We start from the raw sequence: 26,813 nt of genomic DNA, 5'->3' as shown, positions 1-26,813 counted from the left end.
CGCCGCCGAGAGCCAGCCAATGGGCAGCGGGCGGGGCTAGCCCCAGCGGTTCGAACGGGAAGGCAGGGAAAGAGCGGGAGGAAAGAGCCAGCAGTTTGTGGGAGGGAGCGCCAGCCGCGCCCCTGGGCTCGGGTTCCTACCTTCCCACACTCGCCAGAGGAGTTCCTGCCCCGGGCTGGGGTGGCCTGTGGCAAAGGGGAAACAGAACTAGTGACTGTGGACACCTAGTGGGCAACTCCTAGACGCGGACGACGGGGGCAGGGTATGGGAGCTAGAGGCCACCCGACTCCGGGGATGGTCTGTTAGGGAGAAAAGCCGAAGCCCTAACCCCGTGAAACACACACAAATGCTTGGCAGAATGGAAGATCCACAGTTCCCATCTTTACAGGCATGAAAAATATCTCCCTTATTGGGCAACCGCTAATAAAACCTTTATTTAAAAAACAAAAACAAAAACCCTCTTCTTTATTTGATAGGCCCAGGTATCACAGTGCCCCCCTCCCAATAAAGCACCCCCCACCGCCCCCCCTTCCCCGTCGGTCTCACACACACACACACACACACACACACACAATCTGGATCCGTCTTCATTTCCTATTGGCCTGGGCAGTACCAATAACACACTGGTTCACCTGCGGGCAGGGGGTTTAGACAAACAAAAAACGTTTTCAGAGTAACCAAAAGAACAGTTTTCTCCAAATCACCTCCCCACCCCCAATATTAGGGCTGCCCTCAGAGAATCCTAAAATAAGGGCTCTGAAAGGAAGTTCAGGCTGGTCTCAGTTCTCCCATGCCCACTAGGTATTCTAGGTCTGGAAGAGAAGGAAAGGCCTGAGAAGGAACAAAAGCCCCACAAAGGAGCAGGGAGAGGAGCTTCTGTTTCTAGCAGTACCTCGGACTAGACACCCCCAAAACCCTCCCAACACTAATGCTTAATAAGCTAGATAAAACAAGAACGACACAAATTTAGGAACCAAGGCTATTTGGAAAATTAATCATTCCAAGCCTAGGGGAGGAAATGTACAAGATGGATCTGGAGTAAAGACTACTGGGGACCTATCTAAAGGACACAGGAGCCAAGCTGGAGCTTCTACTGGCCAAAGATGGGCGATTTGAGCATCAGAATGAATAATGACCGCAAAGGATATATACCAAAAGTACAAGTAAGTATCTGTAAGATGTTACCTCCTGGATAAAAACTCACTGTTCACCTTTGAAAGTTGCCAGGATACCAACTTATAATACTGAAAATTGATAAAGATTCTAGCATTTATCCCGTCTTACCTATATGGACTGAATTTCAGAATAACCAAATAGATGGCAAAGGGGAGTTATTTATAGAAGAATTGTGATTAATAAATGTAGAACTGAGAAAATTAGAAAATCACCATTAAAAAAAATCACCATTTAAAAACTCCCTAATAATAGATCTAGATAGCATTACTGATAAAATCACTAGGGGAAAAAGCTGATAGGGAGTTTTTAAATGGATAGATCAGGCTGACAATACCCTAATCCAATGATCAATTTTTTTTTTTTTTTTTTTTTGCGTTACACGGGCCTCTCACTGTTGTGGCCTCTCCCGCTGCAGAGCACAGGCTCCGGAGGCGCAGGCTCAGCGGCCATGGCTCACGGGCCCAGCCGCTCCGAGGCATGTTGGATCCTCCCGGACCGGGGCACGAACCCGCGTCCCCTGCATCGGCAGGCGGACTCTCAACCACTGTGCCACCAGGGAAGCCCCCAATGATCAATTTTTATATCATTAAAAGTGGAACAATTAGGGGGAGGGGGAAAAAAAGTGGAACAACTAGATACTAGGTGCCTCCTGATATGATGCAATAGAAAGTGTATCACACCATCGAAGTTTTTTTCCCAAGAAATTTAAACCTGATTCAAATCAAGCCTCTAAATCTACAAAAATTGTGAAGGAAAGAGGAAGCAACCAGCCAAAATCTAGAATATGGTATATTCTATAGGACAAGTGACCCTACTTCTTCAACAAATAAATGCTATAAAAGGGGATGAGATTATTATAGATTAAAAGAAACTCGGACTTCCTTGGTGGCGCAGTGGTTAAGAATCCGCCTACCAACGCAGGGCACACGGGTTCAAGCCCTACTCCCCGGGAAGATCCCACGTGCTGTGGAGCAACTAAGCCCATGTGCCACAACTACTGAAGCCCGTGCACCTAGATCCCATGCTCCGCAACAAGAGAAGCCACCACAGTGAGAAGCCCACACACCAGAATGAAGAGTAGCCCCGGCTCGCCACAGCTAGAGAAAGCCTGCACACAGCAACGAAGACCCAATGCAGCCATAAATAAATAAATAAAAATTTAAAAAGAAACTCGAGACAATTTCAACCATATGAACTGAGCGGCCCTTGCTTTGATCCTGAACAGAGCAAACCTAATGTATAAAAAGCATTTCTGAGACAATAGAGAAATTCCACATCTACTGGGTATTAGAGGATATTAAAGAGTTCATGTTGTTGGGTGTTAATGATGTTGCTAGAACTTTACTTGGGGACTTCCCTGGTGGCGCAGAGATTAAGAATCCGCCTGCCAACGCAGGGGACACGGGTTTGAGGCCTGGTCCGGGCAGATCCCACTTGCCGCAAAGCAACTAAGCCCCTGCACCACAACTACTGAAGCCTGTGTGCCTAGAGCCTGCGAGCCACAACTACTGAAGCCCGTGCGCCTAGAGCCCATGCTCCCACAACGAGAAGCCGCCTCAATAAGAAACCTGAGCAGCCCCCGCTCGCCGCAACCAGAAAAAGCCCACGTGCAGCAAAGACCCAAAACAGCCAAAAATAAATAAACTAAAAAAAAAAAAAAGAACTTTACCTGAACTTGCAAGATTGCAAGGGAAATCCTGATTAAAGTAGACCAGGGCAGGGTGCTAAGGTGGCTGACTACTACCATGGCAGCAAGAGTGCAGAAGGGCACACAAGATCAGAGACCCTGAATAAAGCCAGAACACATCGTAGGACTATACCCTCAGGAAAACAAGTAACCAGAGGGAAAAATTGCCCTCTGGAGGCAGACAGTAAAGAAACATCCTGATTTAACTCTAGTAGAGGGAGCTTAAATCTCCTAGAGAATTCATGGCCATGGACACAGCTGATCTTCGTGGGGATTGGAGCCTGAATTCACACTATTTGGAACAGTCTGAAAAACCTGTACGTCTTTGATCCAGTAATTCCATTTCAAGGAATCTCTCCCTAGATAGTTAGATGTAACTAAACAAATATAAAATGATAATGTACAAGGTTAGCCAACATGGCTTTGTATGTAATAGTAAAAGGGTGGAAATAATCCAAGTGTCCAGTAGAGGGAACTGGTGGATAAACTTTGGTGCATCTACACAGTGGAGTCCTAGGCAGATGTAAAAATAATGGGGGCGTTCCCTGGGGCTCCCCTGGTGGCGCAGTGGTTGAGAGTCCGCCTGCCAATGCAGGGGGCGCAGGTTCATGCCCCGGTCCGGGAGGATCCCACGTGCCGTGGAGCGGCTGGGCCCGTGAGCCATGGCTGCTGGGCCTGCGCGTCCAGAGCCTGTGCTCCGCAGCAGGAGAGGCCACAGCAGTGAGAGGCCTGTGGACCGCAAAAAAAAAAAAAAAAAAAAGCACGGGACAACATAATATATGAGAGGGGGAGAAGAGACATCTTATATAAGGAGGGAAATCCCATGCATGTTGCTTGTATTTGCAAAAAGAAACATTGGAAGGATAAGTAAAATGATAAATGATGAAAATGATTACTAGGGCAAGTGGGGAGAATGGGGACAGGGGCAGTGGTTAAATCTCACTTGTTGTATATAGCTTTCTATTGATATAGTTTTGACCTTTCAACTACCTATTTTTAAAAACTTAATTAAAAAACCCCCAAACGTCAATAGTTTAAAAAAAAAAAGGATCCAGGTAGGTAGTGCCCCAGATGCCTGGCAAATGTACATCCATTCTGGATGAACCATGCCCCCTGGCCTGAAGGACAGTAGGGTAGGGGTGGAGAAGGCTATAATCCCCAGGAGGTCTGACAGGGATGGGACTGGTAGCGACCGCACCTTGGAGGCAAAACGTAGGGAGTTGAGGGACTCGGAGACATTCTCTTCTAGGGGAGAAATGTTCACAAACATGAGCCTGTGGAGAGAGAGGGGGCCAAGCCCCAGCATCAGTGGCTGGGCAGAGCCTGGACCAGGTCTTCACAGTGTTGCCTCCCCAACCCTGACCCCAATGTTGTGGTTCCCAGCCCACCCCTTCCCCTCACATCTTAGCGCTGCCGCCCAGAGAGTTCTGCAGCAGGTAGGTCAGCTTGCTGTTCCGGTAAGGCACGTGGGACTCCTAGAGGGTTGGGGGGGACAGGTGGTTAGGACAGGGCTGGGTTCAGCATGGTCAGCCCCAACCTCTCCCTGGGGTCTGCCTGCCCCCACCCCCATTACTACCTTGTTGCTCAAGGCCATGATGACCAGCCCCAGCGTGGACAGGCTGCTGTTAATGGCCTGCGTTTCCCGAAGGCGTTCCCGCTCTCCAGGGCCGAGGGCCAAGCCGGGGTCTAGCCGTTCACTCCCAGCCAGGTCCACAAGGCTGAGGGGGGCCGCACACTGCAGGCCTCGGCCAGCATGCTCCCCAGAGATCTGCAGCTGGAACACACTGTGACTTCGTGACGATCGCTCATTCTGGGCTGTGCGGGCCACAGCCCGGTTCTGGCGGGCCAGATGGAGCAGGGCCTCCACCTGGGGATGGACAGCAGCAAGAGGCAAAGGCAGGTAGAAGTCAGTACATAGCTAGGTCAGGTAAGGCGATGAGTAAGACTCAGCACCTGCCCTCCTGATGCTTTCTTTCTAGCCAGCAAAAGAATAAGTAAAATACACAGTGTGTCTGAGAGTACTAAGGAGTAAAATAAAACAGAAAAGTAGTGCGTGAGGGTGAGGGTTGCAATTTTAGAAAGGATGGCCAGCGGGAATTCCCTGGTGGTCTAGTGCTTAGGACTCTGTGCTTTCACTGCCGGGGTCCGGGTTCAATCCCTGGCTGGGGAACTAAGATCTCACAAGCTGTGCAGTGCGGCCAAAAGTTAGGGGAAAAAAAAAAAAGGATGGTCAGGGATGGCCTCAATGCCTTAAAATCTTAAGTGAGGGAGCAAGCCCTTCCAGGAGAGGAGCAGGAATGTTCAGGCAAAGGAGACAGCACGTGCAAAGGCCCTGATCTGAGGGTGTGACGAGCAGGCTGAGGAACAGGCGGGAGGCCAGCATGGATGTCATGAACTGAGCAAGAAGAGTGGGCAGAGGTGAGACCTGAGATTGACGGGCAGGGCCCAGTGGCACCCGCTTCAGCAGGCCCATCACTTCTCTCCACTCCTTGGTTCCACAAAGGCGGATGCACCTCATAGCCCACCAGCCAAAACTGAATATGCAACCTACCCCTCACCACTCACCCTTCCTCATCCTCAGCGTTCTCCTCCCCCTGCTCATCCACCTCCATCCTTGTCACCCTGCCCATGCCTCCCCAGTGTCCAGGCTAGTGGCCCTCAGCACTTACCTCTCTCTCACAGGAGACAGGAACATATCGGGCGTTGGTGACAGTAAGCTCCTCGCTCCCCGGCCCTGCCCGGCGAATCTCACACTCACCCCCATGGCCCTTCCGGGTCCCAGCGGCCAGCAGGTCTCGGACAGTCTCGTTGTAGATCTCTACGTAACTTGCCACAAAGCTGTAGGTCCAGCCCTGGCCACTTAGCTCCTGGGCCACAGAAAAGAGGTGTCGCAGGGCCCGAGGGATCAGCCCCTCCACCTGGGGGTCTCCCCCAGGCCCACCCTCCATGGTGAAGGTCTTGCCACTGCCTGTCTGGCCGTAGGCAAAGATGCATACTGGGTAGCCATCCAGGGCTGACTGGACAAGCATGGAAATCTCTTCAAACACTTCGTCCTGTCCACTCCCTGGTGGGAATACCCGGTCAAAGGAGAAGTCATGGCGGGTGGGGGCAGCTGGCGCCCCACTCAGGGTCCCACGCCGCTCGTCAGACCGGGAGAGGCTGAGTCGGGTTGGAGGGTCGGAGGGCCCGCTGGGGCCGGAGGGAAATAGCAGGAAGCCAGGGGGTGGGGTGGACTCCCCTGGAAGGACGGGGCGGACCCGGCAGAAGACACGGACATTGCCTTTGAGTTCCTGCAGCTGGTTGTGTAGCCGCCGGCGCTCCATCTCAAGCCCATGGAGACGTTCTTCCCGCTTAGCCAGTAAGTCCGCCTGGGCTGCAGCCTCCTGGCGCAGGGATGCCACCTCTGCTTGGCTGCCCGACAGAGCAGCTTCTGATGCCTGTAGCCTCCTCTGTCCAGAACAGAGCAGACACAGAGGGTGAGATGCAACCAAGAACAAGAACAAGTCATGATGGGATGCGGGGGTGGGAGGTGGGCTGGGCCCTGCCCCCAAGGACTTCACAGACTGGTAAAGAAAGAGATAAGGAAATAGGAATCATAGTACTAGAATAGGGAGTGCTATGGGAGCATCCAGAAGGGGCACAAGGAGAATGATATCTAGGCTGACACCCAAAAAGTATGGGAGTGGACCAAGGGAAGGATGGAGTACAGAAAGAATATTCCACAAAGAGGGACGTGTATATGCAAAATGCCCTGAATTGAGAATCGAGTCATTTGAGAGACTACAAGTAATGCAATCTAGTTGGTGCTCGCCAAGGAGTCACATGGATGAGAAGAAGGAGAGAGAATGGGTGGGAATTTTTATCAGGAAAACAGAGAAAGAAGAAAGGGGGCGGAGAAGTAGAGGCGATACAGACCCGAGGAAGATACGGAAACAGAGTCAGGATAGGGTGAAGTGGGGCAGAAAGCAAGACAGAGTCAGGAGTGGGCGGGGGTGGGGGTGACGGGGGAGCAGGGTAGGGGACGGAGGTATACTGCCAGAGAGAGGTGGTCAGGGATTCGAAGCCCAAAGTGACTTCCGGGCAACCTAGAAAGAAGGGTCAGCATTTGGCGAGAAGCTGGCCCTTACCTCCTGCTCCCCCAGCTGGGCAGCCAGCCCCCTCCGCTCCTCCTGCAGTTCCAGCTGTTCTTTCTGGAGCTCTTGCACTAAGCCCTCCTGCGTGCTCAGCCGCTCTTCCAGCTCTAGGACCCGAGTGCTCAGGTTCCCCAGCTCCTGTTGGCCCTGCTCAGCCTGGGCCCGCACCCTGGCCAACTCCTCTTCCAGTGTCCTGCGCTCTGTCCCCAGGGCCGTGGCCTGTTGCTGGGCCTCCCTGAGCTGGTTCCGCAGCTGTTGGTTCTCCTGGTCCAACATCTGGGTCCTCTCACGGCAGCATTTCAGCTCTGCGTTTAGGTCACATAACTGACCCTTTAAGTCCCAGGCTGGACGTTTGCTGGGTTTCTTCCTTCCCACCACAGGAGGAGCAGCTGTTGCTAAGATGGGCACAGAAAAGACAAAGGTCAGGGAACTCTTGGCTCTGTCTCGCTCTCTCCTCCCTCCTAGCCTTTAGCGCCTCCACACCTGACCCTCCATCTCCTTCTTCTTCAGACAGGGAAGAGACCAAAAGGATTTTTCTAGGTACTCACCACCTCCTCTTCCCTATCCCAGCCTCTCACCCAAGGATTATATTTGTCACCTACTGCCAGGCTTCTGGGCAGGAACAGCAGGGCCTGGCTTCTGATTCTTCAGCACTAGAGAATTGGGGAGGTGACATAAGGAATTATAGCATCAGGGTCCCTCCACCTCCATCCTTCTCCCTTTACCCCCAATCCCTTCTCGGCCCCAGGTCTTAAGCACTGTTACCTGTGGCGATAGCTGCGGAACATGGGGGTCCTGTCTTCCTGGGAACTTTCGGCACTGTCGGGAGATTGGACAGAAGAAAAGCAGAGTCATGATTCTCAGGGTGGCATGTACTCTGACTGGGCCGAAGGCAGAGGAGCTGCTTTTTCAGAGGATTAGAAGAAATAAGATAACTTCCTTCTTCCCTTAAATCTGACCAACTCCTAGAGATATCCTTCCTAGGACCAACAAGCCAAGAAACAAGTTGGACCAAGACAAGCAAAAAGAGCAAGGGGGCAGAACCAGGTGTATGTAAAGTACGCTAGCATGTGTGTAAAACATGTTGGGGAACATGCCCATATTTGCTTGCAAACCCACAAAACATCCCTGGAAGGACTCACAGTTGCCCCTGGTTGGGGGACTGGGTGCCTGGGGAACATGGGCAGGAGGGAGATTTTTCACTGTATAACAACTTTCGTGCCTTCGGAATTTTGAAACAAGTGAAACATATTACCTATTCAAAATAAGCTAAGATTGAAAGAAAAGAAAAAGAAAAAGAAAGAAGTGAGTTGAAGAGAACTGGACTTTGTGCCCTGGAGCCCACCTGCAGTCTGGCCTTGTGTCTGTGGCACAGTGGTGAGGGCCGTTGCTCTGGGGCGGGACGTGGCCACTTTGGTGCCCAGGCCTCGTGTCCTTTTCTGGGGAAAGACAAGGATGGGGGTGGAGTCCATGGTTACCCTCTGATGGTTTTATACACACACACACACACACACACACACACACACACACACACACACACACACGTACATGGATTTCCAAACCCAGCTCACCTTCTCAGGCTCCAAGTCCTCCTCCATCTGGTCGGGACCCCTCTTCAGCCTGCTTCCCGGGAGGGGGAGCCGGGAAGGGGCCTTGGCCAGGGCTCTCTTCAGCTCTATGTTCCCCTTCACTTCCAACAAGGGGGACCTCTGCTGGGAAGAGAGAGACCCTTCAGACAATACCCTGTGGCTCAAATGTCCCAAGAACTCCCGTTTATGGCCCCCCAGCCTAATTCTCATCACCACCAACAAGCATTATATGAGTACCCCTTGTGCCACAAACTGCAGCTCACAGATGATGTGCCGTCTAAAAACCATGGAGAGAGGTGGGACGTAACACAAACCCTAAGGGAATAGCTGGACAGATGCTGAATTTCAGCTAAGTTTAAGGGGAGTACTTAAAAAAGCAGGGAAAAGGAACACTCCTTTCGGAAGGCAAAACCTTAAGCTTGCACATGGTACAGCTGGGAAACCACTACGCCCTTTTAGGGAAAGCTGAGATCATAAACAAGGGAGAGAGTTGGGAGAATAAGTTTGAAGACTGGGTAGGAGGAGCAGGTAACATTTATTGGGAACTGTTTCAAATGCTTTATCTGTATCAACTGACTTAAACCTCCCAGCCCACTGAGGAGGAGCTATTATTAGCCTCATTTTGCAGATGAGGGAAGGAAGGCTGAGAGGTAAACTAGCTGGTCTAAAGTCATTAGTGAATAAAAAGCAAAGCCAGGGTTAGAATCTAGACAGTCTGGTTCTGGAGGCCATGTTTGTAACCACTTGATCACACTGTCTCATAGGGCATTGATGCTAAGCTAAGGAATTTAGGCTTTAGCCCTGCATATATGGAGAGCCAGATACAGTTTCTGATCAGGCATGTGAAAAACATACAAAAGAGCCTATTATAAATAATAATAGGGACTTCTCTGGTGGCACACCGGCTAAGAATCCATCTGCCAATGCAGGGGACACGGGTTCGAGCCCTGGTCCAGGAAGACCCCACAGGCAGCGGAACAACTAAGTCCATGAGCCACAACTACTGAGCCTGTGCTCTAGAGCCCACAAGTCACAACTACTGAAGCCTGCGCACCTAGAGACTGTGCTCTGCAACAAGAGGAACCACCGCAATGAGAAGCCCGCGCACAGCAACAAAGAGTAGCCCCCGGTCACTACAACTAGAGAAAGCCCATGTGCTGCAAAGAAGACCCAATGCAGCCAAAAATAAGTAAATAAACAAACAAACAAACAAACAAATAAATAATAATGAGGTGTAAGTAGGCTGACTTGCATGAGGAAGACGAGGAAGCAGGGGCATGACCAGTCTGGAGACCACCAAAGTACAGGTATGAGGTAGGGGCGTGGGAAAGAAAGATCCTCTCCTCTAAGCAGCCCAGTTCAGTACCTGGGGATCATGCCCACCCTATGGTTACTCCTACGTAGGATGACCAACTATTCTGGTTTGCCAAGAACTGAGAGGTTTCTTGGGACACAGCATTTCAGTGCTAAAACCAGGTAATTCCTATGCAAACCAGGACAAGTGGTCACCCTACTCCTATCCCACCATCAGTAAAGTACCATGTATAGATCAACTTCTGATTTTCACTATAGGTAACTATTAATTCCAAGGCCAATCTCTCTCTGCCCTTCAGTTTACTTCATTCATTCAATATTTACAAAGTGCCTATTACATGCCAGGAAATGATCTGGATTCTGGAGTAACAGACGTGGTCCCTGCCCTCAAGATTGTGACAGGACAGTAGGCAAGCGAAGCATTTAAAGAGATGATTAAATCTTTACCAAGTGCTATCATAAAAGGATCCCAAAGGAGAGGGTGGGCATCCAGTTTAGATGGGGAGAGTGTCAGACACAATTCTACAAAGTATTTTCAGGCCAAGCCTTGAAGATGAGGAAGAGTTGGCTTGATGGGCTTGGGCCAAGGAGGAGCATTCCAAGCAGAAAGCAAGGAGAGGGACTTGTAAGGAATGACAAATTATTCTATTCAAGTGAACACAGGGATGTGCATAGAAAGTGGGGAGAGGAAAAGAGAGGTAGAAGGGAAAGACCGTGGTATGCCGTGATAAGGAATCCGGGGTCTACTGAAGACAAGAGGGACACTGATGATTTTTAAACATGAGAATAGTATGACTCGATCTTTACTGAAAAAGTGAACTGTGCGCAATGCAAAGAATGAACGGAAATAGAAGATGAGGGTTATCACAGCAGAGGGATGGCGTCATTCCTTCATTCATCCATTCAACAAGGATTTGTTGCACTAGATTTGTTGAATGACTGCTCTTCTAGGCTCTGGTGTGAGAGTAATGAATGTAAAGTCCCTGCCTGCCCAGAGCTTACTTTCTAGGGCAGCCTTTCCAAACTGGGGTACAAGAGAATTAAGCTCTACAGAAAATGATGTGTTTTCTCAATTCTCCCAAGAATATAAAAAACAGCTCTTACCATTCTAGGTGCCTCAGAGAGAAGTTAATGCATTAGACACAAAGGATGCCTTAGGGCATTAGATCTTAATTCTCATGGAACTCAGTTGAGAGGGGATGTTCTAAGAGTTTGATGGCTAAGCAGAGCTGGCGTGGGGGGGAGTAGCTAGAGGTCAGGCAGTGAAGGAGATGGAGTCCAGGCTGACTCCAAGAAGCCTGCCCTGGTTCCCAAGATCACAGAAGGAAAATCTGGGTTTGTTTGTTTTTTAATTAAACTTCTCATTTTAAAACCACTGTAGACTCACATGCAGTTGTAAGAAATAACATGGAGAGATCTGAGAGTGCCTGAAGGGCTAATTTTTAAGAGATGCTAAGTTCAACTTTGGGAAAGTGAGGTTAAGGATGTTCACAGAACATCACTAAAGAGAAAACTCTGAAACAATTTGATATCCTGGTTTTTAAATTTTTAACTTATTGGTTTATTGTCTTTCCTAACATTAGACTGTGAGCATCACAAAAACATGCCTGTTTTGTTCACAACTATAGAACCAGAGTGCCCAGTACAATGTCTGCTACATGGTGGGACTCAATACTTTTTTTTTTTAATTTTTGGCAGCGCCGAACAGTCTGTGGGATCTTAGTTCCCCGACCAGGGATCAAACCTGCACCCTTGGCATGAAAGCACGGAGTCCTAACCATCGGACTGCCAGGGAATTCCCTCAATACATTTTTCAAGGAATGAAATTAGATGTCCACCAGCAGGGAAATGCTCAAATAAACTGCAATGCATCCAAACCATTGGCTCCTATACAAATAAAAAGGGAAAAAAAAGGAGGTGGTGTTCTCTTTTCCTGCCACCTGCAGAAATGTGCACAAAGAATGCTGATTTTAATTCACTTTAACCAAATGTAGTATGAAAACTAAATTTTTCTTTTAAGTATTTCAAGGTCAAACACTGAATTTTTTTAATTACCTGTGCCTTCGTTCTCCCTACACTACGATAGTGGATCAACTAAAGGCCTACCTCCCAGGAATTTGTGTGGGTTCAGAAAATGTGTTCAAAGGTTTGTTTATACAGGACAACTCCTAAGAGTACAGTATTTATTTTTCTCCCATCTATAAAGCTAGACAAGATGACTCCCAACTTTCCACAATAAGCATATGCACTTAACCTTCTATAAAAACAGATTTTCATGGAACCCCTCCTATACCCACTTCCCAGGATCAGAGATGGATGCCCTGCTGCTAAGGAATCTCCTGCACGTGAGCATCTGCTCCCACCCTCACCCACACAGGAATAGTGCTCCAGCAAGCCTTCCTTCTCTCCTCTGCACCATCATTTTCACTCTCTCCTGGATCATTCCAATCAGTATACATGTTATTATTACTTCCAACCAAAAAGAGTTTTTCTCTCCTAACCCTGTCCCAGTCAGGCTTTCACTCCCACCATTCCACCAAAACTGCCCTCAAGGTCACAAGTCTGCTTGTGTTGCTAAACCAATTCTTCATCTTTTTGTTTCTTGACCCATCAGCTGCGTGTAATACAACTGATCACTCTCTCTTCCTTAATACACTCGCTTCATTTAGCTCCTGGGAGACCATCCTCTCCTGGTTTTCCTACCTCGCTGGTAGATCCTCTTCATATACCCAAACTTTAACAGTGGTCTTTCTATTCTCTATCTACACTCTAGGCCACTCCTATGGCTTTAAACACCATTCATATGCTGACAACTCCCAAACTGTTGTCTCCAGCCCAGACTTTGAAATCTTAACCTCCTGACGTCTAACCCTCCTTCAACCTTGCTCTCTTGCAGCTTCCTCCATTTCAGTTGATATAAATCCATCTTTCAGCTGCTCAAGCAAATACACCCAAAGTCCTCTCATTCTCTTACGTACCACAAAGTCTAACATCAGCAAACGTGGCCAACTCTATCTTCCAAATAGATCCAGAATCGGACCACTTGTAACCACCTCCCCTGCTACTACCATGATCCAAGTTACCATCATCTGTCACCTGGATTATCACACTCTACTGGTTCTCAACTAGGGATGGTTCTCAACTAGGGATGACTTTACTCCCCAGGGGACGTTTGACAATGTCTGGAGACACTTTGTCATGATTAGGTGGGGGTTGCTACTGTCATCTAGTGGGTAGAAGCCAGGAATGCTGCTAAACAACAGACAACTTATAGGACAATCCCCCCCGCCCCCCATAAGAAGTCAATAATGTGAAAGCTGAGAAAACCTGCCCCATTCCTAAAAGCTCTCCTTGTTTCTATCCTTTCTTCCTTACAGTCTAATCTCAATGCAGCTGCTAGAGTGGTCGTCTTTTTTTTTTTTTTTGCGGTACGCGCGCCTCTCACTGTGTGGCCTCTCCCATTGCGGAGCACAGGCTCCGGACGCGCAGGCTCAGCGGCCATGGCTCACGGGCCCAGCCGCGGCATGTGGGATCTTCCCGGACCGGGGCACGAACCTGTGTCCCCTGCATCGGCAGGCGGACTCAACGACTGCGCCACCAGGGAAGCCCCTAGAGTGGTCCTCTTAAATTGTAGGACAGATCTTGTCTCTCTTTGCTTAAAACCATCCAGTGATTCCCCATCTCACTCAGAGAAAAAAAATCAAAGTCTTCAAAACGGCCCCTGCGAGGAGCAATGCATTCAACAGCCCCCTCTGCTACCTGACATCCCTTCCCACAAACTTCCCCGTTGCTCATTCCATTTCGGGTTTGCTACACAACTCTAGTGGCTTTGCTCTAGCGGATTCCCTCTGCCTGGAGTGATCTTAATAACTACTTGCCTGTTTCCCTCACCTCTTTCAAGTCTTTATTCAACTCTCACCTTCTTAACGGAGCTTACTAAGACAACCCAATTTAACAGTCTATCTTGTCAGCTGGCCTCCCCTCCCTCTCTTAATCTGCTCAAAATTTTCCTTTTCTCCATAGCCCTTATCACCTTCTTAACAGCATTATATAATTTACTTATCACATATTGCCTGTCTCCCATGGAATGGCAGCTCCATGATGACAGGGATCTCTGCTTGCTCACTGCCGCATCCCAAGCACATAATAGGTGCTCAGTAAATATGTGATGAATAAATATGAGAAGCCTTCTGTTTTTTTTCACTGTCACATCACACTGCTCTGCTCTCTGGCTGGCAGGATACAAAGAGTATCTCTTCAAGTTGAAACCTGACTTTGGGTAAACCTGAATGTGAAATACTAGTAAACAGAGGATTCAGGCAGGAGGCCTTTTCTGGCACCAGAAGTCAACCCACTCTCACTGTCACAAACACACCTCTCTCCACTGGAGAGGGGAGGTTGCAGGTGGTTGTGAGGTGCAGCAGGGCACTGATGAGAGAAGAAATTAAGTTAACCAGTCCCACTGAGCAGAGATCTCTGCAAAACCTGGGGAAGGAGAGATAATGAGGAGTCCTTCAGTTCACAGTACTCCATTCCCCTTCTCCCCTTCCTACACCCCGAAGAGGCCGCAAAGAGGAGAGAGGACACGAAAGGACATCAGCAGGGATTTGGCCTCAGACACCACTTCCCTAGAGCTAGTGGTCATCTCAGAACACACACTGCAATAGTGAGTAGGAATGGACAGGTGGGAACGTGTTCAGACAAGCCTGAGAATTCGAAATGGGAAATCCTGGAAACATGAAAGTGAGCAAGGGCGTGGGGGACTCCCTGAAGCTGCGGGAAGGCAGGCAGACTCCCCCCACCCCCACTCCTGGGGCTGCTCCCTGCCTTCTCCACTCTCCACCCCTCATCCCTTTCCACTGTGCGGGGGCGCACGACCTTGGCCCTGCAGGCAGGCAGAACTGAGACCGCCGGCACGTCAGCACTGCGGGGTGGGGCGACCAGCTGTCGTCCCCGCGCCGACCCCTACTCACCTGAGGCTCCATGTCCAGCTCCGTGCCACACACGGCAGGGAAGCGCAATAGAAGAGGACAGGGCGCCGGGCCTCCCGGGACCCGCGTTCTCTCGCGCGCTCGCGACACAGAACACGCACGTCCCGGGCTCCGGCGCTGCCAGCCCGGCGCCACACCCGCCACTTTTGAATTTCAACGGCCGCCACCCTGCTCACCTCGCTCCGCACTCAGGGGCCAATCGTCGCCGCCGCCACAGCCGAGGGCCAATCGCAGCGTCGGCCACCTCCCGAGGCCACACCCCACTAGGCCACCGCCTTCCCGTTCCTGCTTCCCATGCCCTGGGAGGCTGGCGGGTTAGTCACACTTCCGGCCTCACTATTTCTTTTCTCACCCCACCCCTCCTCCAGCGGGAGTCGCGCTGGACTTCCGCTCGGCTCCCAGCCGCCGCTCGCTGCGTCAGAAATTGCAGGGAACACGCCGCCCTAACGTAACTCGTGTGGGGGCGGGGACGCTGGAGGAAAGGAATCACGCGTGCGCAAACAGAACCCTTGCGGGGCGCGACCAGTGTCACCTAGCGGCGGCAGTAGGAAGCGCACTCGTTAGCCCCGACTGGATCGATGCGTTTGCGGATGGTGCGCGACGTCTCCCAGATGCTTAGAACTGATCCCGGAAGTTGATGCTGGATCCCTTATGCGGATGTCAGAGTGGCTGAGGCTGCCCATTCCCCGGTCTCTTTGGCATTTATCACCAAACTTAATGACCTTGAGTACAGCTTGGCGCTCCATGGAAGCCCGACGGTGGGAATTCGAGGCCCAGGAGAGGAGGATTTTTCTCTCCAGTCAGCCTCCTCGCCTTACCTCCTACGTACCTGGGCGCTGCTACTGGTGCTAGAGAACTGGCTTGAGTCTTTCCGAGCCTAGAGCCCATGGAGGCCTTACTGCTTACGTTTATGGAATACTTTTTATGCTTTTCAGACTAACTGTACCCGTGCATTATCCCTTTTAATGATCCCTCGATTCACTGGGCTCTTACTATGTGTCAAGTGCTTTGCATTTCTTATTTGCAAGCTAGATGAAGGAGCCAGGTTCAGAAAGGTGAAGTTAACAAGTACAAAGTCACACTGCTGATTGGGAGTGGATCTAGATTCCACTAGTTTCGAAATACAAGCTATGGGCCTTCCCTGGCGGCCCAGTGGTTAGGACTCTGTGCTTCCACTGTAGGGGGAACGGGTTCGATTCCTGGTTGGGGAACAAAGATCCTACATGCTGCAAGGCGTGGCCAAACAAAACAAAACAAAACAAAAGACCCCACCAAGCTATATAGGTTATCTCACACTACTTCTAATAACCTTAGTAACAAAAACAACAACCTCTTACCTGTGAATAATTTGCAGAGTTGTTCTGCTACTCTTAGTTACCAACCATCCTGGAGGTAGGCAGGGCAGGGATTTTATTTATGAGACTGAAAGGCAGGGGACTTAAGGGATTTGTCTTGGTGCATAATTGGAGATTGACCGAACTGGAACTCAAGCCACATATCTTCTAATCCAGTGCTTTGACTTGAATTCAAACGTGCTTGTGGTGGGGAGCAGACTGTGGGGAGACACAGTGTCTAAAAACCCTGCCATCATCCCCCAACCTTTGAAATCCTAGGAAAGTACACGGAGCAGGAGCTTGAAGAGTGAGTAGTGATGGAGGAAACTGGAAAAGACCAACCCTGGATGGGTAAAGAGAACTGAGAAGGGAAACAGAAGAAATGTATATCAAAAGACATTTATCTGGGGCTTCCCTGGTGGCGCAGCGGTTGAGAGTCCACTTGCCGATGCAGGGGACACGGATTTGTGCCCCGGTCCGGGAGGATTCCACATGCCACGGAGCGGCTGGGCCCGTGAGCCATGGCCGCTGAGCCTGCGCGTCCGGAGCCTGTGCTCTGCAACGGGAGAGGCCGCAGCAGTGAGAGGCCCAAATACTGCAAAAAAAAAAAAAAAAAAAAAGACATTTATCAAAGTTAAAAACCAGATGTTAGACTAGGAGAAATATAGACATTAAAGAGGAAAAAGTTTATTCATCTTAATCGATGCAGAAAAACTACTCAAAATACTCAACATCCATTGATATTGAAGAAAAATGAACATAACCTGTTAAAGGACATATTCAAAAATCCAACAGCACACATCACAATAATGGTGAAGTGTTGAAAGCCTTCCTCTTTTTATTTATTGTGGTGCGTGGGCTTTTCATTGCGGTGGCTTCTCTTGTCACGGAGCACAGGCTGTAGGTGCACGGGCTTCAGTAGTTGTGGCTCGCAGTCTCTAGAGTGCAGGCTCAGTAGTTGTGGCACACGGGCTTAGTTGCTCCGTGGCATGTGGGATCTTCCTGGACCAGGGCTCGAACCTGTGTCCCCTGCACTGGCAGGCAAATTCTCAGCCACTGCGCCACCAGGGAAGCCCAAAATCCTTCTTCCTAAGATGAGAGACAAGGCAAGGAAACCTGCTCTCAGTAATCCTAGTCAATACAATAATGGAAGTTTTAGCCAGTCCAATAAACAACAGCAAATATATAGACGTTGGAAAGAAACAAGAATTTCAGTATTTACAGATGAAATATACAGTATTTGCATGTGTAGCAACCCTAAAAGAAAATTCAGGTGGAATTAATAAGTGAGTTTAGTAAAGTTGCTAGGTGGGAAATCAATATAGAAAAAAAATCAATATATAAAATCTATTGCATTTCTATCATCAGCAACCATCAGTCAGAAAGTGTAACTTTTAAAATGTACCATTTGGTTACATAACTATATACATATATAAAAGTCAAGCTATGCACTTGATTTTTGCACTTTATGTTATACTGCAATAAAATTTTTAATTAAAAAATACCATTTGCAATAGCAATAAAAATACAAATTACTTAGGAATAAATTTAAAACTGGAATGTAAACACTTTGTGGAGAAAATGATAAAACTTATTGGAAGATGTTCATGAAAATCTAAATTAATGAAAAGATATACTATGTACTTGCAGAGAAAGACTTGATGTTGTAAAGACGTCAGTTCTCTCCAAGGCCTTGGTGTTGGGCTAAGGGGGATGATAGAGTCCATGATGCCTGGTCCTGCTAGAATCTCTTTCATCTGCCTATCTCAGGAGCAGGATGAGTGAGACTGCCCTTGGTGGTCCTTTCCCCCTCGCCAGAGATCCCTCCTGCAAGCTGAGGAGGATTTCTTACCTTGGAAATCACATTCCTGAAACCCGTGTCCCCTCTTCCACTGCTTCTCTTCCTTGTTTCTCTGGCAGATTCCCTTCTCCCTGCCCAGCCCTTTGTAGGCCTCTCCGCAGACAACAAAGTGTGCAGTAAAGTTACCTTATGATTACGAAAGGGGAAAGGTCGGGGGGGGGAAGGATAAGTTAGGAATTTGGGAGTAACATATACACACTACTATATATAAAATAGCTAAACAACAAGGTCCTACTGTATAGCATAGGCAGCTATATATTCAATATCCTATGATAAACCATAATGGGAAAGAATATATAAAAAAATGTATACACATGTATAACTGAATCACTTTGCTGTATAGCAGTAATTAAAACATTGTAAATCAACTATACTTAAGTAAAAAAAAATTTTTAAAGAAAAATGAAAATATTTAAAGGAAAACAAATCCATCATTCTGCTAGCCACAGAAACCACTGTTCGTATTGTTGTACTGCCTTGCAGCCTTTTTTCCATACATGTTGTTGCCTAGTTGAAATTCCAAAGATAAAAACCAAACAGAGAAACAAACCAAAAAATGTGAAAGACTCTTTAGATAAACAAAATTTAGTATATCCATAAAATGGACTATTATTCAACCATAAAAAGAAAGTACTCATACATGTTACAACATGGATGAACCTTGAAAACATTATGCTGAATGAAAGAAGCCAGACACAAAAGGCCACATATTGTGTGATTCCATTTATCTGAAATGTCCAGAATAGGCAAATCCATAGAGACAGAAAGTAAATTAATGGTTCCAGGGACCAGGGGAGGGAGGAATGGTGATTGGCTAATGGGTACAGGTTTCTTTTTGGATTGATAAAAAGGTTCCAAAATTAGATAGTGGTGATGGTTGACCAACTCTGTGAATATACTAAAAGCCAATGAATTGTACATTTTAAAAGAATGAATTGTATTTCTCAAAATTGTTATAAAAATGTCACTCAGTTTTCAAGTACAATTCATCATTTCTTAAGTGCCCACTCTGTCATGCATTGTGCGAGGCTCTTGGGCTACACTGATGGAGATAAACATCTCTTTCCTCCCAGAGCTTCCAGTTTGGGAGTGAAGGGGACACAGACAATAAAATGTTACCATATGGCAGAAGGAAGACAGGTGCTAGAGTCAGATCACCTTGCTCAGAGGTGAGGAGTGGGAGAAATATTTCCAGAGGAAGTTCTCATCTCAGCTGGGAGCAGCAAGATAAGTAAAAGTAAAGAGAAAAAGCAGCTTCCATTTCACAGGGGTGGAGACATGTGGGTGCAGGACAGGAGCTGAGGTCCCCAGCCAGAGGTGGTTGATTTCCCCCAAGTTGTTCTCCCTGTATCCTAGAGTTCCATTTGAAAACACAACCAAGGCATAGGTAGATACCACTCCTGTGAGGGAGAGACCCACTCATTGCCATAGACAGTCCCGGGGAGGAGTGGGCCTTGTGATTTATTCTGGAGAGGAAGGCTTCCGGCTCATCCCGGAATATTCCAACGCTGCAGTGACCCCCTGGTCCTTGTCTGCAGGCTCTAGGGAAAAAGGCACAGAGGGACTCTCCAGGGACCCTCACACACTCACCTTCTGGAAACACAGTGAGCAGAGGAGGAATCCTACTCCAGATCATTTGCCCCAAATCCACAAGTGACCATTATGGAGATCTCTCCAGGCACCAGATTTGAGTAGCTCATGGCAGAAGAACATGACTACCATTAGGCCTGAGGTGCACCATCAACCTTTCATCCCCCAAGGAAAGATGCATTTGGGGTGAGAAAAAAGCCCCCATATTTCCTAGGCTGAGTAGGAAGTGAAGACCAAGATGACATGATGACCAGGCAACTCAAAGTGTGCCTGGGCAGGGGGCAGTACTTTTGCATTTTGAACTATATGAATATATTACACAATAAGATAAATAGAATGAAAAGAAAATGAGAATAATGAAATATGTTTTCCTGTCAAGTCGATAATCCCATACATTATTGCTGGGAGTATAAATTGGTACTTCTTTCCGACAAGTTCGGGAAACTTGATGGTACCAAAACCTCTTAATGTAGCATTCCAATTTAAGAGTTTACTTTAAGGAAATAATCGGAAATATGAACAAAAATTTACAAAAGCATATATATACCTGAATCACTTTGTTGTACATCTAAAACTAACACAACATTGTAAATCAACTATACTTCAAGAAAAAAAAATTTATGAAAGCAAAGTACTAAAAACAACCAAATATTTCACCAATGGACAATTTTTAAATAGAAGATGATAAAACTATATTGCATAATACAAAGTCAATCTATACACACACTAGGGACAACATATCTTCTGTGTGGGCTGCTGTTGGTTGATTCAACCCAGAGCTAAAACTGACAGAGCCCTATGAGATCCAGCATTCATACTGCTGGGCATATATCTGGGGAAAACTCTAATTTGAAAAGATACAGGCACCCCAGTGTTCATTGCAGCACTGTTTACAACAGCCAAGACATGGAAGCAACCTAAATGCCTGTCGACAGATGAATGGATAAAGAAGATATAGTGCATATATATATATGCAATAGAATACTACTCAGCCATAAAAAAGAATGAAATAATGCCATGTGCAGCAACAAGGATGGATCTAGAGATTATCAAACTAAGTGAAGTAAGTCAGAAGAGAAAGACAAATACCATGTGATATCACTTATATGTAGAATCTAAAATGTGAAACAAATGAACTTATTTACAAAACAGAAACAGACTTATAGACATAGAAAACAAACTTATGGTTACTGAAGGGGAAAGGGGGTGGGGAGGGATAAATTAGGAGTTTGGGATTAACAAATACACACTACCATATATAAAATAGATAAACAACAAGACCCTACTGTATAGCATAGGGGACTATATTCAATATCCTGTAATAAACCATATAGAAGAAATATATATATATATATATATGTCTGAATCACTTTGCTGTACACTGGAAACTAACACAACATTGTAAATCAACCATACTTCAATAAAAAATAAAAAATCCAAAAAGTGACACGGCACTGCCCTTAGAGAACTTATAGTCAAATGAAAGGACAGACATGAAACACAGAGCCATATCATTCAGTGTACGATTGTAAAGCGAGATGGATCAATGAAAGAAAGGCGTTTGAGAGCACGTGGCACCTGACATAGTCACTGAAAATTGTGATTTTGAAGACTCGACAGTAACAGGTGTGGCATAAAAATTTTTACAAATTTAAAAAGACTGTAACTCATTCAATCTTGGTTCAAACCAGTAACACAAGTCACAGTGATATCTAATGGGAAACATTGCAAGAAAAGAACTTGTTGACATGAGGTTTTTCAGTGCAGGATTGGTACAGGTACAGGAGTAAGTAGTATCCTGGCAGACTCCAGGTCACAATCAACCAACAGTTGGCAAGGGGAAGAAGGTTTTTTAAGATTTTTATCTATGCTCTGTCTCTAGTAAAGGTAACTACTATTCCATTTTAAAAAGTGGGATAAAATCTGGTAGCCCTGTGTTAAGCTACTAACTGCAGAAATTATAACCTAAAATTGAAAGCTCTAATTATATGTTACAGAAAATTGCATTTGTCAGAATGTTTGTTATAGCAAATTATGTTTGTTCATTTTGAGCTAAGGTTATATTTATTATATGAAGTTACATTTGTATAGCGACCTTATATTGATAACCCATTGTCTATCCCATTGTTAACCCAGCCAGGAACTTGCTGATTTTGTTATAATTAATCATATCTGTGTATTATCTTGCCAAGTTAGATTCCAAATGTCGAGTTTCTCTCCTTGTGGGCTGTATAAGTTAAAAAAAAAAAAAAGATCTCATAACACATTTGCTTTCAAAACACACATCACTATATATATTTTTAACATCTTTATTGGAGTATAATTGCTTTACAATGGTGTGTTAGTTTCTGCTGTATAACAAAGTGAATCAGATATACATACATCCCCATATCTCCTCCCTCTTGTATCTCCCTCCCACCCTTCCTATTCCACCCCTCTAGGTGGACAGAAAGCACCGAGCTGATCTCCCTGTGCTATGCGGCTGCTTCCCACTAGCTATCTATTTTACATTTGGTGGTGTATATATGTCCATGCCATGCCACTCTTTCACTTTGTCCCAGCTACACTTCCGCCTCCCTGTGTCCTCAAGTCCATTCTCTATGTCTGCATCTTTATTCCTGTCCTGCCCCTAGGTTCTTCAGAACCTTTTTTTTTTTTTAAGATTCCATATATATGTGTTAGCATACAGTATTTGTTTTTCTCGTTCTGACTTACTTCACTCTGTATAACAGACTCTAGGTCCATCCACCTCACTACAAATAACTCACTTTCATTTCTTTTTATGGCTGAGTAATATTCCATTGTATATATGTGCCACAGCTTCTTTATCCATTCATCTGTTGATGGACACTTAGGTTGCTTCCATGTCCTGGCTATTGTAAATAGAGCTGCAATGAACATTGTGGTACATGACTCTTTTTGCGGTACGTGGGTCTCTCACTGCTGTGGCCTCTCCCGTTGCGGAGCACAGGCTCCGGACGCGCAGGCTCAGTGGCCATGGCTCACGGGCCCAGCCGCTCCGCGGCATGTGGGATCTTCCCAGACCGGGGCATGAACCCGTGTCCCCTGCATTGGCAGGCGGACTCTCAATCACTGCGCCACCAGGGAAGCCCTGTTTCTAGATTTTTTGATGATGGCCATTCTGACTGGTGTGAGACGATACCTCATTGTAGTTTTGATTTGCATTTCTCTAATGATTAGTGATGTTGAGCATCCTTTCATGTGTTTACTGGCAATCTGTATATCTTCTTTGGAGAAATGTCTGTTTAGGTCTTCTGCCCATTTTTGGATTGGGTTGTTTGTTTTTTTGATATTGAGCTGCGTGAGCTGCTTGTATATTTTGGAGATTAATCCATTGTCAGTTGCTTCGTTTGCAAATATTTCTCCCATTCTGAGGGTTGTCTTTTCGTCTTGTTTATGGTTTCCTTTGCTGTGCAAAAGCTTTTAAGTTTCATTAGGTCCCATTTGTCTATTTTTGTTTTTATTTCCATTTCTCTAGGAGGTGGGTCAAAAAGGATCTTGCTGTGATTTACGTCATGGAGTGTTTTGCCTATGTTTTCCTCTAAGAGTTTTATAGACATCACTTCCACAAAGGAAAGCATTTATAATGTAAGGTAAGTGAAAAAGACCACCATCTTGTATATACACTACAACTAAAATTATATTTAGCAAAAAAAAAAAAAAGTATGCATGAGAAAAAGAGTGGGGAAAAATAATAAAAAGCTAAACTTTTCACCATGTTTACATATGTCATGTAACATGGTTATCATACCTAGATATGAAAAAATTACTTTAAAAAAGCTTCCCTTGAGACTGACGATACCTCTCCCAAATGATATCAATTGACGTTTTTGAGGACACAAAAGTCAGACGGGGGACGCTGGAAAATTTCAGTTTGCATTTTTCTACCCAAAGACTAATAGAGATATTTAGTCCATAGGTAATTTCCCCAGTGGCTTTCCAGTTTTCAGAAAGATAAGAGAGCTCCTGACATTAACTCCAAACAGATGGCTGGAGCTGCTTTTGCCATCTCTTCCTTCCTCTCCCTGCTCTCCCAAACTACCCAAATCCAGCGAAAGGCACAGATCTAGAATAGGAGGGGAAGCAAGACTGTGGCTGAGAACGGCCGTGTGGCACTGGGCTCGACGGCATCTTCAGAGCCATCCGTGTCATCCGTGTCATCCGTGCTTCATCTCAAGCTGCACGGGAATCTTATTTCTAACCATGTGTCACAAAATTCCACTATGACAAACCGTAATGAATGAAGGTCCTGGAGAGTTTCTCATGCTGGACATGTTCATATCTGGACTTAGAAATAAGTGGTCATTTAAGTGGGCTAGAAGTTTGGTTACAAGAAAGAAATGTGGTTTTCTATATCATACTGTCATGTCTTTAATGGGAAATGGAAGGTATTGAATAAAGCAGGGAGTCTCTGCACACACTCTCCTGCCTCGAGATCCCTGCCTTAGACATGAAGACCTCCACCTCCAGTCTCCAGAAACAGTTGCCAAGGAGGCATCACTCACTACTGCCATACCCTTCATCTGCGAGGACAGGCATCCCAGAAGACAGCCACTCCAAAAAGCAGTGTCAAAGGTCCAGGCAAGATACGCCCTTTAAAGTAAGTCTAGGGAATCATCTTCCTTTGTTTGGTCACTGCTCCTCAGAAAAACTGAGTTATTAAAGAAAATCAGTGTTAACATCTTGCTTCATGTTTTGCAAGACTCAAATTCAGTGTAAAAAACTCTTGATCCTGAGCCAGTTGTAGCATGGAGCCTGGGGCTCCTCCAACATGCCACACTGTGCTGGGTGCTAGGAATACAGCAGTGAATGGGACAGACATGGTCCCTGACTTTTCTGAAGTTCTTGCCAGTGAGGAGTACAACAGATGAGCAGATAGGCAATCACAAAAAACTAGGAGATCATGAATGTGACATACTTAGCACAGCATGTACAACACAATGAGTTACTGCATCACTGGGCATGGAAGGCCAGAGCCAGGCTCTTCAAGTGTGCAGAACTGAACAGGGCTGGAGCACAGAACAATCTGGGGAGATGAGGCTGGAAAAGGTACAAGGTGGTCAAAGGTGTCCTTCACCTCGTGTGTGTCCCTGGCTGTTGGCACCGCTCCACCGGCTCCACTGGCCCCCAGGAAAGTCAGCCACTTGCTCTACAGTCTGCACCTTACTCCAGGTTGTCCCCTGGGCGTGGCTCTGCCTACCTCCTCCTCAGACTTTCAAGACCTCAGCTCCACAAGCAGGCCGGCCCTTCTCATCAGCTGATGTGGCGGCGTCCGAGGTTAGTCTCTAGTAATGCAGCTCAAAGGGATGGACGGACCTCATATAAATGAGACTGCTCTTCTTGCTGCCCCCTGCTGGTGGCTGTGTGTAAAAGGCAGAGGTGCCACATCCTTGAAAACCATCACATTCCAGGAAGGCAGCGATTGTGTCCTGGAGAGGCAGAGAGAATATATGGTTGAAACACGGATTGATGTATGTGTGGATTAACAAATTCCAAACTATCAGTTTAACATGACCAGAAAACAAATGATCCTTTACTTTTTCCTGCGTACTCTAAGTCTTGCGTTTGTGGTCATAATCAGTGAAGCTACGTAACAACCGTTGAGAGAGTTGTCAGAAGCCAGGATTCATACGTGACACAGCATCCCAGGTAATGATGTACCAGTATTAAGTAAAAAGTATGAGGGAACCTCAAAGGCGAGAGATCTATGTTGTTCCAATACAAACATATTCCCAAGAGCCATGACATTGTATTTCCTCAAGGCGTGAGGTATGAAATTATCCAGGAACGGTACATTGAACAATAAAGAACAAGAAACAATGGTTCCTGGACCTGAATGGGAAGAGATGATGCCTGGAAACCACAAAAAATCTTCATATGTACAGATCAGACAGTTAAAAAAATAGGTAAGTACATATTTTACCCATTAATATAAATTTTCACCAGTATATCACTATACTTCACTTGGGCCTATGTATTTTGTAGTATTTTTATTTTTTTTTTAAATAAATTTATTTATTTTTGGCTGTGTTGGGTCTTCGTTGTTGTGCGTGGGCTTCTCATTGCAGTGGCTTCTCTTGTTGCGGAGCATGGGCTCTAGGCACGCGAGCTTCAGTAGTTGTGGCACGTGGGCTCAGTAGATGTGGCTTGCAGGCTCTAGAGCGCAGGCTCAGTAGTGTGGCGCACGGATTTTGTTGCTCCGCAGAATGTGGGATCTTCCCGCAGCAGGGCTCGAACCCGTGTCCCTTGCGTTAGCAGGCAGATTCTCAACCACTGCGCCACCAGGGAAGCCCTGTAGTATATTTTACAATCAATTTGTTTATAGACTTTGCCCACACACCGTAGGTGCGACCCTGCCTCGACATGTCCAAACACAGCTTCCCCAGCAACTGCTCCTCATTTTGTGCCTGTCTCCCATTTTCTGACCACTTTTGCCAGAAATCTAACATTCTCCCTCCAACTACCCTCTCTCCACAATTACTGCGAGCCTCCTATCTCACCCACCTCCGAGTCCCGCAGATTCTACCTGCTGCGCATCCTTCCATATCTCCAACCTCTCACCTCTCACTTGGACTACTACAGCTGCATACAACTGCCTCTCCCATCCTCTCCTAATTCCTGCTGACTCTTTCTCCATTTTGCAGTCAGGGTGATCTTTCAAAAGTGCAAATACCATCACATCACTCCCTGGATTAAGAAGCATTGCCTCTCATTGCTGAAGTCTAAAGTGCAAACTCCTGGAGACTTCCCTGGTGGCACAGTGGTTGAGAATCCGCCTGCCAATGCAGGGGACACTGGTTCGATCCCTGGTCCGGGAAGATCCCACATGCCGCGGAGCAACTAAGCCCGTGCACCACAACTACTGAGCCTGTGCTCTAGAGCCCATGAACCACAACTACTGAGCCCGCGTGCCGCAACTACTGAAGCCCGCACACCTAGAGCCCATGCTCCACAGCGAGAGAAGCCACCGCAATGAGAAGCCCGCGCACTGCAACGAAGAGTAGCCCCTGCTTGCTGCAACTAGAGAAAGCCCGCGCGCAGCAATGAAGACCCAACACAGCCAAAAGTAAATAAATAAAATAAATAAATTTAAAATAAAATAAAATAAAAATATATA

General features: G+C 46.8%; 1 protein-coding gene across 1 annotated transcript; it reads right to left on the bottom strand.

Moving 5' to 3' along the window:
* Positions 1-587: 587 nt before the first annotated feature.
* Positions 588-26,061, bottom strand: KIFC1 (kinesin family member C1; the record flags this gene model as incomplete). Its single annotated transcript, XM_082847427.1, has 13 exons — positions 588-632; positions 4,062-4,137; positions 4,265-4,338; positions 4,440-4,730; positions 5,533-6,312; positions 6,991-7,391; positions 7,599-7,649; positions 7,762-7,815; positions 8,342-8,435; positions 8,568-8,705; positions 14,873-14,970; positions 15,067-15,189; positions 26,037-26,061. The coding sequence occupies 13 exons, from the start codon at positions 26,059-26,061 to the stop codon at positions 588-590; spliced, it is 2,250 nt and encodes a 749-aa protein (XP_082703553.1).
* Between the last annotated feature and the right edge of the window lie 752 nt (positions 26,062-26,813).

This window comes from Leucopleurus acutus (genome assembly GCF_964270905.1).
Source record: "Leucopleurus acutus genome assembly, chromosome: 10".
Taxonomy (NCBI): Eukaryota; Metazoa; Chordata; class Mammalia; order Artiodactyla; family Delphinidae; genus Leucopleurus; species Leucopleurus acutus.
The sequence above is the reverse complement of the archived record's forward strand: the minus strand, read 5'-3'. Positions and strand labels throughout refer to the sequence as shown.